Raw genomic sequence first — 14712 nt, 5'->3', positions numbered from 1 at the left:
ATTGCTGCTATCATCACTTTCACTTGCTGCACTCACGTCATTGCTGCTATCCTCACTTCCACTTTCGGGTTGGCCTGGAGATGGGGTAGAGCGGTTAACGCTAATTGTAGAGTCGATATCATGTGGATGAAGAATATCCTGCTTGTCGGCTGTGCCTTCTTCCAGGTTACCAGGCGTTGTACGCTCGTCACTTACTGTAGTGTTTTGAGGCATGATGTCGGCGGTGAAAGTGTCATTCGTCGGACTAACGGGGTGGGATCATTATCACTTTCTGCATCTTCTGCTTGATAGACCTTGTAATTAGACGCTGAGTTCGAGTTTGTTTAAGAAGAGTGGTGAGTTTTATACCGCTTAATAAATTCCCTCACCCACGAGTGCTGGCTTTTATCCTTTTTTAAAGCGAACTGAGGGATATTTTGGCAGTAGGATAAAATTGATGCGTGGCTGGGAATCTCGCCTTCACGAGCACAATTCTCGTAAAAACTCAGCACGTCGAATTCGTAGAAAGTTGTTCTGTGCTTGCGTCCACCGCCCTTCTCGCGGATGCGATTGCCTACATCCGGAGGCACGCGAAAGTGTTTGAGTTGGGGATCAGAGTACTAGTTGCGCCATCCGATGAGTGTGCCTTTCTTGACGTTAAGGTTTTGGACAGCATCTTTCACCGTCCATTCCGGGTGCTTCTGCCAGGTTCGTAGCTTGGCGATTTTTTTTCGCTACCGGCACCTAATGAGTGGTTAATTTCGGCATAACTGGGAAGCTCGCAGGGGGAGGAATTTGAAGAGTGAGGGTTGGTGTCCACTCTCTTAGTTATGTATATAGCTGTTATTTGTTAAAGGGGGTACTTAACAGAATCTGTTCGAGTTATTCCAGATCTTGGTGGCATCTTTTTTAAATATTAAGTCGACCTGGTCGCGTTATTTTAAGTCTGGATCTGCATTAAGCCGACCAGACCGAGTTAATCTGGATCTTGGTCGAGTTAATCTTGATCTTGGTCGAGTTAATCTTGATCTTGATCGAGTTATTCTGGATCTTGGTCGAGTTATTCTGGATCTTAGTCGAGTTATTCAGGATATTGGTCGAGTTGGTTGGGAGGACATCTGCACATGAGCGAAAGCATTTTGCACGTGATTAGGGGCTGGGTCGGAGATCTTGCCAATGTTGACCCGCGCTACATACGCCTTGATGAATAGTTCGAGTTTTCTTTCTCGGTGAAGTTTCCGAAGTTGCTTCAAGACTGATGATCCATTTCTGCTTTTAATTCCGTGATAGCCGAAGAATTCAAACAGACAACGCTCCGCCTGCATTCCAACCAGCATCACTTCGTCACAATACGATGGCGATGATGGGTCAGGAGCAAACCCTTCGGGCAAGAACAGCTTCATGTAGTTGGCGATCTGCTTGTACGCTGACTTCTCTTGGCGATTAGAAGATACATCCCAAAGCCGAGGTGTTTTGGCGTACCATTCGATCCAAATTGCTGCAGGAGACTTCGGAAGAGCCTTGGTTCCACACGATTTCTTCTTCGAAACTGCTGCGTTCGATTACATCTCTGCGTTCGGCACATCCGACGCGTTTTGGCAGTTTGCGTGTGACAACAGAGCTATGACCACTTGGAAACACCAGACGATTTTCCAGCTCGCTTACTCGCTTGACGAGGTCCTGGTTCAAAGAAACTAGTTCGGCAATGACGCAATTCTGGTGATTGACTAATTGCATCTCCACATCAGAAACTGTTGACTTCTCCTCCACATCAGAAACTGACACTTGCAACATAGAGCTCCATGACAGCACACGCGCGGTTGAGACCCCAAGTGCCTTCAGACACTCCCTCACGCGACGAACATATAAACATGACGGATACCGCTCAAATACTTCAGGTAAATGCTGTAGCAACACTGCCGTTAACACTTCCACAACTCGAGTATCAAGGATTTTGTTCGGATCCTTTGTACTAACGCTCGCTTGGAATAGAAGTCGACATAGAGCTTGAGCGTCCGCTTTTGTTGTAGTATCAAATTTGAAGTCCGGCACAAACGGTCGAGCCTGAGAATCCCAATCACTGAGAACTCGAGAAACCTTTTGGTCTTCATTGGTAGTGATAAATACGTACGCAAAAGCTTTGTTCGTAGAGGTCATGTTCCATGAACCCCGATCAAATATCCATTGAGCACTCAACATAGGGTCAGCGTTGGCATATTGAGCACCACCACGCCGAAATGAATGCGACGTTAGGTTTTCCGTCAACCCAGCGCGTGATTGCATCTCTGACACCGATTTGGAGATTCGGTTGACATATCCGTACATCTTGACACTGGAATCCGGTTGCTTCACGCTTACAAAAACTTGGCGTTTCGGGTTCTTTTATCTATTTAGTGAGCCAGGTTTTATTGTATTTCGAATCGGGTTGGTCCACTAATAAAAATGGTTATTGCAACCAATAACCAATAATTAACTTAAATTGTAGTCTTATTTTCGAATGCTATTGTCCTCATTTACTAAAAATAAGAAAGAGACCTGGAATAAGTGTAGGTTAGTTTCTAGTCTGGCTAGTTAGTAGTGCCTCAAGAGTTCTGGGACAATAGTTGCAAGGCTGCTCGTGAATCCCTTCGCTAAGTTTTTTACATGTAAATGCTCAAACCTCAATTATTATGATACTCTTAAAAGAGAATCTGTACTAAAGACTTCACTCTATAATTCTTTGAAAGCGTTTTGACTCAACACTTAACTATTTTAACACTTAACTATTTTAACTAGTTATTACAAGTACACTATCAAAAATTTGTAAAGGAGAATAAAAACAAAAACTATGAAGTCTCAAATTGAAAAATATCATGGTTAAGCAAAAGACGACAATTGCGCCTGGAGGCTGCTCACACGGATTTCAGCTGGCTTCCCAGGAAATCCCTATTCACCTCGCTCATCTGCCGAAAAGGACTTCAGTCCCAGCATCGAACCGTTAGGCAAAACACCTCGATCATTTTTATTGCTGTTCTCCCAGCCTAAAGCTGAACACCCCTGAATCTTCATGATTGAATAAATGACACCAAACAATTTTTTTGTATCGCGGGGACGACCACAAACGGCAGTAGTAGTCGACAACCGAAAGGTTTGATGATACATTGGGGGTATCTACAACGTGTGAGTCTTGGACCTGGAGGCATTGGAAAAACTGTTATGATTGCCACTCCGTGTTGTTCGAGAAAATTACTCGTTCTTGAAGAACACATTCTCCGTATTTTCAAGTACGCGGGCAGCAACGGCTTCCTGATCTTCGCCGCGAATGGCACTAATGATCTCAAGGACTTGGCTGCAGGAATTATAGAACGATGCAACGATTAGCGACAGAGTATAGTACGTCGAAGTAGATACAGTAGTATATGCTGAGCGTACATGAGTGTGCACGGCTCGTTACGGCCCTTGACAAGACAGTCCGGTGCATACTTCTCAGCCTTTTTGCTCTGCCAGGACGTCTTCACATGGCCATGGCCTGCGTGAGTCGCTCGAATATCGCACCAAGGCGCGTCTGTTTTCATAATGGTCCAACACGCATTTACAATAGTTCTCAGCCAAAATACAATACCAAGAGATCAGTCTTTGTGTAGTCGTACCAGTCTCAATCATCAATCGTTCAAGTGGAATAGCCTTAACACACTCCAAATTCTCCGCAGTCTTCAACGAGCATCCGTTCACACCTGTACCAGCAAATCAACCTGTAAACATCATATCTGTTTTACATGTTAATCCTTGAGCAGCTCACCAATGTATAGTCCGAGCTCCACCAGCTTAAGCATCTCTTCCTTTTCACCCGTGAAGGAGTGCACAACGCCATTCGAGAATCTCGACCGATTCTTCGAAATCATATCTGGAACAGCACATAAAAATCCCATCAGCACATTTACACCTTGTTTGATTAATCAACGCGGTAATTCTCACCGTAGAAATCCCCTCCCGTGTTTCTATTATGAAGAAAGAGTGGTAACTTGGTCAATTCCGCCAATTGGAACTGTTTCTCAAAGTATTTGAGTTGCGTTGCCTTATCACAAAACTCGAGTCTGTCGTAGTCCAGTCCGCACTCTCCGATTGCCACAACTTTTCCTTCTTTTTGGCCTTGTTCGCACACAGCCAGTAGTTCTGCAAAGTAGGTGTCAGGGTCTTTTCCGTTCGCTTCGAACTCGCTGCAACGCGTCGGATGGACCCCGACAGTTGAGAACAGTTGCGGCAGCCCATTACCCTCTTTTTCCTTTGCCAGTTGCAACGCCTTGTGGCTCTCCTCAAGGTTTCCACCCGTGACAATGATTTTGTCAACACCGAAAGTCTTGGCGCGGGCCAGAATGGCGGTCAGATCCGACTGAATTGCGAGGAAACAACAACAAGTTAAAGCGTGTAAACTAATGAAGAGGCCCTCAGAACCGTGGCAAGTCACCTCGTGCTTTTGCTTGCCGCGATAGAGGCCTGTGAAAACCGGGTCCGTCAGATTCGCTCCGATATCGATCATCTTGAGCGCCACCTTGCCGGTACTACGCAGCATTAAGTTCGCACTAAAAAGCATTAAGTTCGGTTTTTATCATCGATAGACCAAAAATATTTGCCAGTCAAGAAGGTTTCAAACCTGCAAAGGCAACTTCAACAAAAGGAAATCTTGCATTTGCGCGGGAAAACCGTTCGCAAAGGGAAACGAAGTCAAAGTGGTTCATTTCTCTTTTTGCCACCCACAAATCACTTGGCATTCAAAGAGCTACGGCTGACAAGGAGAAGAAAGAAATGGCAAAAGCTGCTTGGCTTTCGGACGCAGAGCGCGAGAGAATCGTGCAGATGCGCAAAGGTGGCGTGTCCGTCAAGGATATTGCCCAGCAAACGGAACGCAGCGCCAACTACATATACCGCGTCTTGAGGAAGGCCAAAGGCGCAGAACCGACCAAGAAGAAGCAGAAGACGATGGTCTCCGATGTGTCAACAGCCAATGCTCGTGCCGCTCTGGCTGTTTCTCAGCGTAATGACACCGGAGAGGGACGTGATCAGCTGCTGCAAGACCTCACCGACCCCAGTTCTTCGCTGATGTGCGCGGTCGAGAGCATGGAGGTGTCGGCGTATGAACCGATCCCATTGCTGAGATCGGAGAGGGGCTCCGAACGGCAAACGCAATCCCAAACGCGTCAGGACGCAGTGAACAGCGCTGTTTCCTTCAGTGCCGCAGCAAATGCCAGCTCCAATGTTGCCAAGCCTCATGCAGAGCAAAATTCAGAGGAGTTGTGGCTACTGACGGATACTACATCGACAACTGGCCGCCCAGAGGGTTCATCTCCGACTAAAACCCCGTCCTCCGATGCTTCTAGCAACAAGCAACTGCAATTGCAGCCGTCGAACAAGCGAAAGCCTTCAGCTCCTCAAACTTCCACCCAGACGAGCGCTGCGTCCACTTCTTCGTTGCTTGTGAACCTCCACCTCCCACGCTCCAGAGCAGAGACCACGAACAACTCCAAAGCTTCTCGTGGGGTTGACGGCCTCCTCCAGCGGGTCCAAGACGAAATCGGACGCCTCGAAGGCTTGACTCAGTCCGATATTTATGACGCTCAACTGCTGCAGATGCTGGTGAAATTCCACGCCGAGACGCTGCTTGTTCAACTGCAGAAAACTCTGTCTGTTGGTGGGTCCAATAAACGAGCGAGACAAGACACTGCTGGCCAGGAAACAAGTCGTCTACTTCGCCAGAAATTGGCCAAGGAGATCGCCCTCTTGAACGTCCAAGCCGACCGGGAAAGACTGGAGCTGGAACGGGAGCAGATCCGACACAAGACGACCTCGATGATCTGCCGCAAGACGCTTCTGGACGCCAACGCGTCTCCAATCGACGTGGATCAGCTTTTTCCTCGCCAGTAAGGACCCATTTTGACCAGTTTTGCTCCGTTTTGGCTGCACCAAGTGCATTATCATCGCGATTGAGGTACGTCCAACAGCTTCCTCGTGATTTTTCATCCCTCTATGTTGCCATTTTTTTATGCGTTATCGATTGGGCTCTAGCAATACAGACTGCGCTCCAAATACTGATCTCCGCGTTTTCTGTTTCCGCGCTGCTGCTGTTTTACGTGTTCGCGCTGCTGGATTATAAGTGACTCGTACAAGATTGGTGGGACTATCGTGCCATATTAGCTGGAGCTGATCGGAGTACACGTCTTCGCCTTCTTGAGCAGAGACTCGGAGTTTGTCACTTCCTCCAGCGCCAACTTCCGCTTGGCAGCGGCCAATGCTGCTGACTCCACATTTCCACCATCGACACCAGCCGCGTCGTCGCTTCCAACACTATTACTATTGCTATCATCCTGCTTCCCGTCACTGTTATTGCCGCCAATTTTCTCAGCTGCTGGCGTAGTAGAGCTGCTCCCATTTTCACTGCTGTTGGGTGTGCCAAGTTTCCACGATATCTTCTGGAATACGTTCTTGAACTGGGGCGATCGAGCTTTCTTAGACGACTGCTGTGCTTTCTTCTGAGCGAGGACGTTGCTTCCTCCCAAGAACGACTGAGTATCCACCTCATCCTCTTTCTTCTTGCGCACAGGGAGCTTAAGTTCTCGTTCTTCTTCCTCGATGTCAGCGCCTCGTGGAGATGTAGATATCAAGTCAGTTGAGATGTTTTCCTTCTTTGTAGTGGATTCGTCGTCATCGTCATCGTAATCCACCAATTTTATTGATCGCGGGCGATTTTGGCAAGGAACCTCCTCCTGAGAACACACCATGACCAATGAGTTAGTATCAACTCTATTGACCGTAGATCAAGACCAGTTCCCACCTCTGACAGTCCGTTCTTGGTAAATTCAGGCGAAGATTCTGTCGTTTCGGTGTCTTTCTCGAAGTACAGCTCCTCTTCGTCGTCGATACTACCTGCCCGTACAAACTGGACCTTGTTGGCATCGGCAGAACTCATGTCTACGTCCTCAGACCCTGTGTTTCCATCATGGCGCGTGCGAATAGCCTCGAACACTAATGGACATTCAGCTTTATACGTCTCGTAAAACTTCGTGTAGATGTGCTCGACCAACGACGTCAAGTTCGTCTATATCGTACAAATACACACAAATTCTTTAGAATAAACTAAAACCAATACAGTAGAGTAATGTGCTTTTGCTTACCTTTTCAATAAACGACAATACTTCCAAGATCACCGAGCCAACAGCACCAGTATTCGGTTTCCCGATCTCCAGATTTGCCAGCATCGGTGTAAACAGATCGTTCTGAATCAAAAACCTGGAAAAGAATGCCTCAGCTCGTACTGCGCACGCTCGAACAAACTTCACGGCATCTGGTAGCATGGCAAAATAATTAGTGAGACTGATCGAAGGTTGATTAGCTGCACATACAGCTCGCAGCACCTGAGGAAGGTGGTCTGTACTACTACGTACGAATAACGAAGAGCTTGTTCGTGGAGCGCAACATTTTCTCCGCATAGGTTGCAATCGGTTGTCTTCCGAATAGATACTTGACACGATACCCGTGGTTTTCTGTGCAGAACGTGAGTAGTTCCATGATACTGTCTTGTAGATCAAACATGGCGGACTCATCGGGGACAAAGGCGTTGTTCTTCAGCGGTTGAAGCAGCCAATGCATGTAGTTAGGGTAGAACACACTCAAAAACTTGTCGTCCTGTAAATGATAGTGCACAATACAGCTGCATCAGACTCCACAAGCCATATATAATGAATTTTTCAGTAAAAGTACCTGTCCAAGCGGTACGCGGAAGATTTCCCTCAGCAAATTAAACAACTGGATTCGAAGTGGTTCGTTTCGCTCGAACACAACCAGCAGAGCAGTGAATAAAGACGAGTCTGGCGTCCACGTGATCCGTTCTTTATCCGATGCCGGCGCAGGTATGCATTTGCCTTCACTTGCGAGGTACGACCGTAACCTGTCTGGCCCCTGGTAGACAACTAGCATGTTCAGAATGTCCACCGCTAGCGCGACTTCCATTGGCTTTGAATCGGGAGAACCCAGAATGGTACCAAACGCCGCAAAGAGCTCGCCATCACTGAACAGATCGTCAATAAATGAGCCAAACACTGGTCGAGCTCCGAAAGGTTCGCGGCGCTGAGGTCTGTCCAAGGGCTTTGTCACCCGCGCCATGCTGATAATCGCTTTCAGTAGTCCAAGGCCATCCACTCTTTTGTCGCTGCTTGATACGAGGTCTTTGCTACAATATGAGCAAAAATGCTCGTTAGAATACAAACTACCCCATTATTTTACAGTCTCATTGTGCGTACATGGACTTCCAGTAGTCTTCAGTCTCGGAAATGAACGAAAGGATGTGGAAATTGTTCTCGTTGGCCATGTGTTCCAGCAAGAGCACACACCCATCCGGTAGTGAGCGTGACAACACGTTGTCCTTAATCACTTGGATACGGAAGTTCATGTGGACTCGTTCCACTACTCTCCGATCTGTGATAGGGATCACCTGTCCATGAACAAACCAATAACGTCAACGATAATAAACTTGGACCGCTCCGTCTGCCTAAACGCCACACTTTGTTATCGCACAGTACCTCTTGAAATCCCCCATCTCCTTCCAGAGCCGTTCTAAAGTCCATCTCGCGGATTAACCCTGGGTTGTAGCCGAATACGCCGACTACCGAGATGAAGTTGGTCTCATTCAGCAAAATTTCAATCACACCGCGGTTGCACATTTCCACTGATTAACCACGAGTTGTAACGTCAGATTTATATCAAAATTCAGTTGGACAAACTCATTGCACTTACGCATGGCGTAGAAAATGTCGAATAGCTTGTGTAGCACTGTCTTGTCGGCGTCCAGCTCGCACACGTCGAACAGATCCAGCAACTTGACAATGTATGCGCCGTCCTGTTCGTTGGGAACACACACTGAGTCTACGTTCTCATTCGGTTCTCCAATAATAAATCGGTCACCTTGTCCGTGAGGTCCTTGAGCACTTTGGAGCGCACAGTTGGATGCGACGTCTTCAGCACTAGCAGGATCTCGTCCAGGTGCTCCACATCGCACGGTGGCAGGTCGCGGCTGCGCATCAATGTCAATCAAGTGGCCGTTAGCACGTTATCTGCCAATAGAAACCGCCACGCCAAGGCGAGACGAGAACGAATCCGCTCGTACGGCTTGATGTCATCGCGGAAAAGCTGGTCGAGGCTGCTCCCGCCCTCCATGATGGCACGTCGATGACTCGCGCTGGCAGGAAACCACCCGATTAACTGGTCGCGCTCACAGCAGCAACTTTTCGACTGCGTGCGTTACCGACACTTGCAAAGTGAGATTTTCCGACACCAAGTCTCTCCCCTTTTGGCTGACCAATGGCGAGACGGTATCAGTTGGGTTTTGGCCAATGAGAAGACAGGTGATGTGCTTTGGGTCACTTTGCCTTGGACGGCACCAGCCACAATGAGGCAACGGAAGCCCAGTTGGCGTTGCTGGCGCGATGGGGAAAGCAGCTTCGCGTCGTTTTGTGGTGAAATCAGACAATTCAGAACTTCAAGCCACACGCATAGTCGACTACTTGTAAGCTGACATCTCCATCACAAGACGTGGCGTGACTGTGCTCAACGGATGTCATCCAGCTGACAGTCCAGTGCGAAATTGACAACTTCAACTGAAATTATCACAATAGAAGTCGTAAGCTCAAATTCACTTTCAAAATTCCGATCACCTCATTGGTAATATTTTCTGCCAATCGATACTCAAATGTTTCGATTTCTCCAAAGTACAGATTTCAGTTGAAAATGGCCGGCCGAGAGTTCGCGCATGTCCAGCCGGTGCGTGCGTGCCCCTGGCGGGCCCAGGAGACCCAAAACGGCCGCACTCTTTCTCCTATCTCCTCTGCAATAGGCTTGTGTAACTTGTGACAATCTTTCGCTCTCCCGCTCGCCAGGACAATGCCGAGATCGAACGATCTGTGCTCTCACAAGAGGTACGTCCTGAGCGTTCCCATTGGTTGAATATCCTGATAATACGTAATAACACGTACTTGATGCCTGTGCACGGCAGGTGGAAGCGCTGCGAAACCGGCTAGGGCTGCGCCAAGTGGACGTGTCGAAGGAGTGCGGTGTGAACGCCAGTATGCTGTCCCAGTGGATGCTGGGCAGGTACAAGGGCAATGTTGGACGAGTACGTGACACATGAAGGAGTGCTTAAAGCCTTTCGAATACGGTGACGCACGATAAGCGCAGGAGTTTAACTATGTGCGGTTTTAAATGACACAGATCAACGGTCTGATGGAGTCGTGGCTGATTCGCCGGCGTGGAGGAAAGCCGATGGATAAGGGCATGATGCGTACGATTTTTCTGGACGATTTCCTATTCAGTGGAATACTATGAGAAGATAATGACGAGTCTGTGTAGTGTTCACCTCGACGGCTAGCTCACCGAAGCTGAAGCGAAGGTTGGAGGAGATGAACGATCCACTACAAGCAGCCAGAAGGTGCGAATGCTGCTCATAATTGCAAAATTGACAGTCATCTCATATTTCACATGGCTGGACCAGGAAAGACAGCATGGTCCTGGCGCAGCGCAAACTGTATAATTATCCCAAGGTGAGTAATATACTCGAATGCTCTCAGTTCGTATGTCAAAACGCTGAATAAGTCTACGTCGTTTACAGTTCCCAACTCATGACACGCTACTGATCCCCATTCGACTCGACATAGACGTCGAAGGTTACCGGTACATTGACTCTTTTTCGTGGAACTTGTAAGTGAGCATTACGCATTCATCCTGTCACTTGGAGCTGACAGTAACGGCACGTTTACAGCTATGAGAAGGACTTCACGTACGAGACATTTGCTGCAGCGCTAGTGAGAGACTTGGATCTCCCCAACTGCTTTTACAAGCGGATCGCAAAATCGATTCAAGAGCAGGTGGAGAAGGCACAGAAATTGCTTCCATGGAGCGAGGCTGTCACTGGCGAGAGTTTACACCCGATTTTTATCAACCTACGGCTAAACGATACTATCTACATCGACCGTTTTGAGTGGGATCTCAATAATCCCAACAACTCACCCGAGCGCTTCGCCCAAGTCGTTTGTGAGGACTTGGTAGGTTACAGTTACTGTCCTCGCCCATACTTTGAGGTTTGCTGACTGACAGATCATCGTTCTGTACGTGCAGGGTTTGAGTGGCGAGTTCGAAGCCCAAGTGGCTTTATCCATCCGCGAGCAGCTTCGAGACTACTCAAGAGTAAGCAAACAATGCGATCTGCTAATGCCAGAGTGGAGTGCTGACGTGGTAGATAATGCTATTGAGCAGCTTATTCGAGAAGGTTTGAAAGACCGAGTCAGCAGACTACCACCAGTCACTGCAGCGTTCCGCGACCGCCTTGACGCTGAAGCGTGGGGTCCGTCAGTGAAGTACATTCTGGCGGACGACATCCCACAACTCGAGCGCGAAGACTTTAAGCGGATGAGGCCGCTATCACGCCCGACGATACACGTGACTCCGCCTCCCGCTCCAGTAGCAAAACCCAATCGGCCGCCCAAGCCAGTCAACACATTCCTCATGTTTTGCAGGCAAAACCGAAAGAAGATTATGGCGGATCATCCTGCTACCAGCGCTAAGGATGCGTCGAAAATTCTCGGAGATATGTGGCAAAAACTGTCCGAGAAGGAACGCGCAAGGTATGAGTCAGTGTTGTGGGGGGGGGGGAGCGAAATGATGAGTGTACTAACACGTTTGCGTTGTAGTTACATCCCAATGACCGAAATGGAGAACCAGCGGCGAATGAACGAGTGGCGGATGAAGGAGAACGCACTGAATGGCATCCACACGACACTAACTGGCGGCATAGCAACTCCCACTGCATCAGCCACTTCCAGACAAGCCACAATTCCTGGCGCTCCGATGCTTCTAGCTCCTCGAATCGCTCCGAGTGTGGCCTCGCCAATCGACGACGTTGACGATGCTGACGCCGAGGATGACGAAGACGACGAAGACGACGATGAAGATACTGCTAGTGCGACTGGCATTACCGTCTGATAAAGCTGCATTGATCAATCAAGCCAGGTCTCAATCTATTGAGATCTGGCCCTTCAAAAGTCTGCGTTTGCTTTTCTTGTTGTATTACTACGCATAACAAATTCCTTAGGAGGACTCCTCACTGTCTGTCGTGGGCGGCAATCGCCACTTGGACTGGTAGAAATGATTCTCCAGCTCGAACAGCGCTGACGAGATGTCCGAGCTCAAGTGCGAAATCTGCGCGTCCACGTCATCGCATCTGTGCCAAAATAACCATGAGCCGTGCAAACTACAGAAGTATTTAGCCAAAAATACGGTTTGTACTCACCGTTTAAGCAGTTCATCGGAGGTCGTGTCGACGTTTTGGCTCATGCCTTCGAAGTCGCCAAGTGCCAGGGACAACTTCATTTCAGAAACGAGCTTGAGCAGCGACTCGCTCGCCTGCACCAACGTCGTGGCGTAGATGGAGCTCTGGAAAGACTCGCGCGTGGTGTTGGCTGGGTCCTTGATCTTGGCTGTCTTAATCAGCCCCTTGAAGTTCTCCACTAGCTTCTCCACATTGTTGTCTAGGCGCTGTCGATACTCTTCCGCCATTGCTAATGTGAAGGTCACCTCAAAAAGCAGAACTCAACAATGCATTTGATGTATCGTACACTATATTTTGTGCGATTACACCGTAACCTTGCCGCAGAGAATTACTATGTACGGATCGATGTCGAGCAAAGGTGGCTGTATCATGCCAACTCCGGTCGAGAATATGTGTCCTTGTATTCATGGTGATGCAGACACTTACACGTAGGAAGGTGTCAATGAGCCTCATTCGTGCTGTCCAGGCTCGGTCGTTATTTCTAGAGCGCCGTTTGGGTCAGCGGTTCCAAAAACGGATCTTTACGAGGTTTTTTGACGAAATAAAACCTCTTGTATTTACTATTGAACTCCAAAGGGGGAAAGCAAAAAAAAAAACACCCTTCAAAGGCAGTTCCCTACATTCTTGTCAGGTGCGTGAAGATGGCGGTCGCTGGCGGCACGATCTCGGTCTACCTCGCGGTAGAGCGAATACTGCTAGCAACCTCCGCATAATTCACATTCACAGCTATCTAACTGTAAGCCGTATGCGCTCTGTACCACTCTGTTGCTTTCGTCTTGACCGCAGAAACACACTTAGAAAGCCGACTACCTCAAGAGAACAATGCTAGCCCAGCTCGTAGCAGACGTTTGCCCGTCGTCGGCCTCTTTCTTCGGTTTCATGGGCGTTGCCTCCGCCCTCGTCTTCGCCAGTACGTTCTGCAGTCTAGTGACCAAAGCTACGGCGCAAAACAAACCGCAGCAATCGGGTCTTCGTCGTACTGTTTTTAGTGGCATTTTGAGCTAACTTATTTTTGACATTACCACTGTAGATCTGGGTGCTGCATACGGCACGGCCAAGTCAGGCGTGGGCATCGCATCCATGGGTGTAATGCGGCCCGAGCTGGCCATGCGTAACATCATTCCCGTGGTTATGGCCGGTGTGCTGGGTATCTACGGTCTGATTGTGGCGGTGATTATTCAGGGCTCGATCGACCCTCCGAACGGCAACGCGCCGAAGTACGGCTCGTACACGGGCTTCGCACACCTGGCTGCTGGTTTGTGCTGTGGTCTGAGCGGTCTGGCGGCCGGTATGGCTATCGGAGTGGTAGGTGACGCCGGCGTACGCGCCGTTGGCCAGCAGGAGAAGCTTTTCGTGAACATGATCCTGATTCTGATTTTCGCGGAAGCTCTGGGTCTGTACGGCTTGATCGTGGCGCTGATTCTTTCACAGAAGAAGAGCGACTGCCCGTCGGAGTAAGCTCTGCTTGGCTGGTGGCTGTTGCAGTCTTTTGTTTGCTTTTGTTCTGCCTTCGTGTTTGTAGGTTTTGGGGGCGGTTGGGTTGTCTTCGCTATTTGGTTTGGATGTGAACTGCGACGTGGTGTCGCTCTTGTTTTTGCCGCTTTTTCTTTTTTGTTGCTTGCCTTGGTGACGGTTGTTCTTCAGTCTTTTGATTTGTTTTTAGTGTTGCGGTTGCTGTTGTTTTTGTGTCGTTTTGTTTTGTGGGTCTTGTTCGTGGGTGTTGCGTGCGTGGTGATTGTCTTAGCGTCTCTTCGCCCTCTGTTTCAAGCTGAACTCGATCGAAGCTTCTGTAGTGTCCGTAGTGATATGGTTTGCGAGTGTTTTTTTGTTGGTGTTGTTTCTTGCAGTTGTGCCGACTTTGGCTTTTGCTGAAGGCTGTTTGCTTCGCGTTGCGTTTCACTTCTCCAGCCATTGGTTCGGCGAAGGCTATGTCTTTTCAACGTTGTGAGTTCGGCTTTTGCCTAACCTGACTGTGGCGCCTGTGTCCTCCTTCCTCGTGTGCTTGCTTACTCCGACGGGCAGTCGCTCTTCTTCTGTGAAAGAATCAGCGCCACGATCAAGCCGTACAGACCCAGAGCTTCCGCGAAAATCAGAATCAGGATCATGTTCACGAAAAGCTTCTCCTGCTGGCCAACGGCGCGTACGCCGGCGTCACCTACCACTCCGATAGCCATACCGGCCGCCAGACCGCTCAGACCACAGCACAAACCAGCAGCCAGGTGTGCGAAGCCCGTGTACGAGCCGTACTTCGGCGCGTTGCCGTTCGGAGGGTCGATCGAGCCCTGAATAATCACCGCCACAATCAGACCGTAGATACCCAGCACACCGGCCATAACCACGGGAATGATGTTACGCATGGCCAGCTCGGGCCGCATTACACCCATGGA

At 49.0% G+C, this 14712-nt stretch overlaps 7 protein-coding genes across 36 annotated transcripts; 3 read left to right on the top strand and 4 right to left on the bottom strand.

Moving 5' to 3' along the window:
* Positions 1–2813: 2813 nt before the first annotated feature.
* PPTG_11913 (hypothetical protein) lies at positions 2814–4547 on the bottom strand. 7 transcript variants are annotated; one of them, XM_008907161.1, is made up of 7 exons: positions 4424–4547; positions 4231–4348; positions 3934–4131; positions 3758–3862; positions 3609–3692; positions 3391–3523; positions 2814–3307 (listed from the first exon to the last, which is right to left on the bottom strand). In XM_008907161.1, the coding sequence occupies exons 1-7, from the start codon at positions 4526–4528 to the stop codon at positions 3205–3207; spliced, it is 846 nt and encodes a 281-aa protein (XP_008905409.1). In that variant the 5' UTR covers positions 4529–4547; the 3' UTR covers positions 2814–3204. The 7 variants fall into 7 exon arrangements, with proteins under 7 accessions (XP_008905409.1, XP_008905407.1, XP_008905405.1 ...); XM_008907159.1 differs by having other exon boundaries at positions 3934–4348; XM_008907157.1 differs by having other exon boundaries at positions 3934–4547.
* Positions 4548–4595: 48 nt separating this feature from the next.
* On the bottom strand, positions 4596–9376 carry PPTG_11911 (hypothetical protein). Of its 9 annotated transcripts, XM_008907147.1 has the most exons (10): positions 9113–9376; positions 8911–9019; positions 8743–8845; positions 8529–8674; positions 8250–8440; positions 7711–8179; positions 7395–7635; positions 7125–7294; positions 6785–7048; positions 4596–6716 (listed from the first exon to the last, which is right to left on the bottom strand). In XM_008907147.1, exons 1-10 carry the CDS (start codon positions 9160–9162, stop codon positions 6144–6146), a joined length of 2316 nt encoding a protein of 771 aa, XP_008905395.1. In that variant the 5' UTR covers positions 9163–9376; the 3' UTR covers positions 4596–6143. The 9 variants fall into 9 exon arrangements, with proteins under 9 accessions (XP_008905395.1, XP_008905396.1, XP_008905398.1 ...); XM_008907148.1 differs by having other exon boundaries at positions 8911–9376; XM_008907150.1 differs by having other exon boundaries at positions 8743–9019.
* PPTG_11912 (hypothetical protein) lies at positions 4813–5877 on the top strand (the record flags this gene model as incomplete). The annotated part of the gene is made up of 1 exon (XM_008907156.1): positions 4813–5877. One exon carries the CDS (start codon positions 4813–4815, stop codon positions 5875–5877), a length of 1065 nt encoding a protein of 354 aa, XP_008905404.1.
* On the top strand, positions 9280–12043 carry PPTG_11910 (hypothetical protein). Of its 16 annotated transcripts, XM_008907134.1 has the most exons (12): positions 9603–9625; positions 9720–9765; positions 9882–9920; positions 9998–10117; positions 10213–10282; positions 10351–10429; positions 10493–10541; positions 10610–10698; positions 10760–11042; positions 11116–11184; positions 11254–11621; positions 11688–12043. In XM_008907134.1, exons 2-12 carry the CDS (start codon positions 9733–9735, stop codon positions 11977–11979), a joined length of 1491 nt encoding a protein of 496 aa, XP_008905382.1. In that variant the 5' UTR covers positions 9603–9625; positions 9720–9732; the 3' UTR covers positions 11980–12043. The 16 variants fall into 16 exon arrangements, with proteins under 16 accessions (XP_008905381.1, XP_008905379.1, XP_008905386.1 ...); XM_008907133.1 differs by having other exon boundaries at positions 9280–9765; XM_008907132.1 differs by having other exon boundaries at positions 11116–11621.
* Positions 11949–12582, bottom strand: PPTG_11909 (hypothetical protein). The gene is made up of 2 exons (XM_008907130.1): positions 12287–12582; positions 11949–12217 (listed from the first exon to the last, which is right to left on the bottom strand). The coding sequence occupies exons 1-2, from the start codon at positions 12550–12552 to the stop codon at positions 12085–12087; spliced, it is 399 nt and encodes a 132-aa protein (XP_008905378.1). The 5' UTR covers positions 12553–12582; the 3' UTR covers positions 11949–12084.
* A 565-nt stretch (positions 12583–13147) lies between these two features.
* On the top strand, positions 13148–13783 carry PPTG_11908 (V-type proton ATPase proteolipid subunit; the record flags this gene model as incomplete). The annotated part of the gene is made up of 2 exons (XM_008907129.1): positions 13148–13235; positions 13356–13783. The coding sequence occupies 2 exons, from the start codon at positions 13148–13150 to the stop codon at positions 13781–13783; spliced, it is 516 nt and encodes a 171-aa protein (XP_008905377.1).
* A 548-nt stretch (positions 13784–14331) lies between these two features.
* PPTG_11907 (V-type proton ATPase proteolipid subunit) lies at positions 14332–14709 on the bottom strand (the record flags this gene model as incomplete). Its single annotated transcript, XM_008907128.1, has 1 exon — positions 14332–14709. One exon carries the CDS (start codon positions 14707–14709, stop codon positions 14332–14334), a length of 378 nt encoding a protein of 125 aa, XP_008905376.1.
* Between the last annotated feature and the right edge of the window lie 3 nt (positions 14710–14712).

This window comes from Phytophthora parasitica (genome assembly GCF_000247585.1).
Source record: "Phytophthora parasitica INRA-310 unplaced genomic scaffold supercont2.25, whole genome shotgun sequence".
In the NCBI taxonomy this organism is placed as follows: domain Eukaryota; phylum Oomycota; class Peronosporomycetes; order Peronosporales; family Peronosporaceae; genus Phytophthora; species Phytophthora nicotianae.
Note: the sequence above shows the minus strand (reverse complement) of the source record. Positions and strands in the feature narration are given on the sequence as shown.

Coding starts and splice junctions, on each gene's coding strand:
- PPTG_11909 (XM_008907130.1), bottom strand. CDS start 12,552: ATGGCGGAAGAGTATCGACAGCGCCTAGACAACAATGTGGAGAAGCTA. Junction 12,218..12,286: donor TCCGATGAACTGCTTAAACG/GTGAGTACAAAC, acceptor ATTTTGGCACAG/ATGCGATGACGTGGACGCGC.
- PPTG_11910 (XM_008907131.1), top strand. CDS start 9,733: ATGGCCGGCCGAGAGTTCGCGCATGTCCAGCCG. Junction 10,430..10,492: donor CCACTACAAGCAGCCAGAAG/GTGCGAATGCTG, acceptor TGGCTGGACCAG/GAAAGACAGCATGGTCCTGG. Junction 11,043..11,115: donor AAGTCGTTTGTGAGGACTTG/GTAGGTTACAGT, acceptor CTGTACGTGCAG/GGTTTGAGTGGCGAGTTCGA.
- PPTG_11911 (XM_008907147.1), bottom strand. CDS start 9,162: ATGGAGGGCGGGAGCAGCCTCGACCAGCTTTTCCGCGATGACATCAAG. Junction 8,675..8,742: donor CGACATTTTCTACGCCATGC/GTAAGTGCAATG, acceptor GTGGTTAATCAG/TGGAAATGTGCAACCGCGGT. Junction 8,180..8,249: donor GAAGACTACTGGAAGTCCAT/GTACGCACAATG, acceptor CTCATATTGTAG/CAAAGACCTCGTATCAAGCA.
- PPTG_11913 (XM_008907157.1), bottom strand. CDS start 4,528: ATGCTGCGTAGTACCGGCAAGGTGGCGCTCAAGATGATCGATATCGGA. Junction 3,524..3,608: donor ACGATTGATGATTGAGACTG/GTACGACTACAC, acceptor TTATGAAAACAG/ACGCGCCTTGGTGCGATATT. Junction 3,308..3,390: donor AACGAGCCGTGCACACTCAT/GTACGCTCAGCA, acceptor TAATTCCTGCAG/CCAAGTCCTTGAGATCATTA.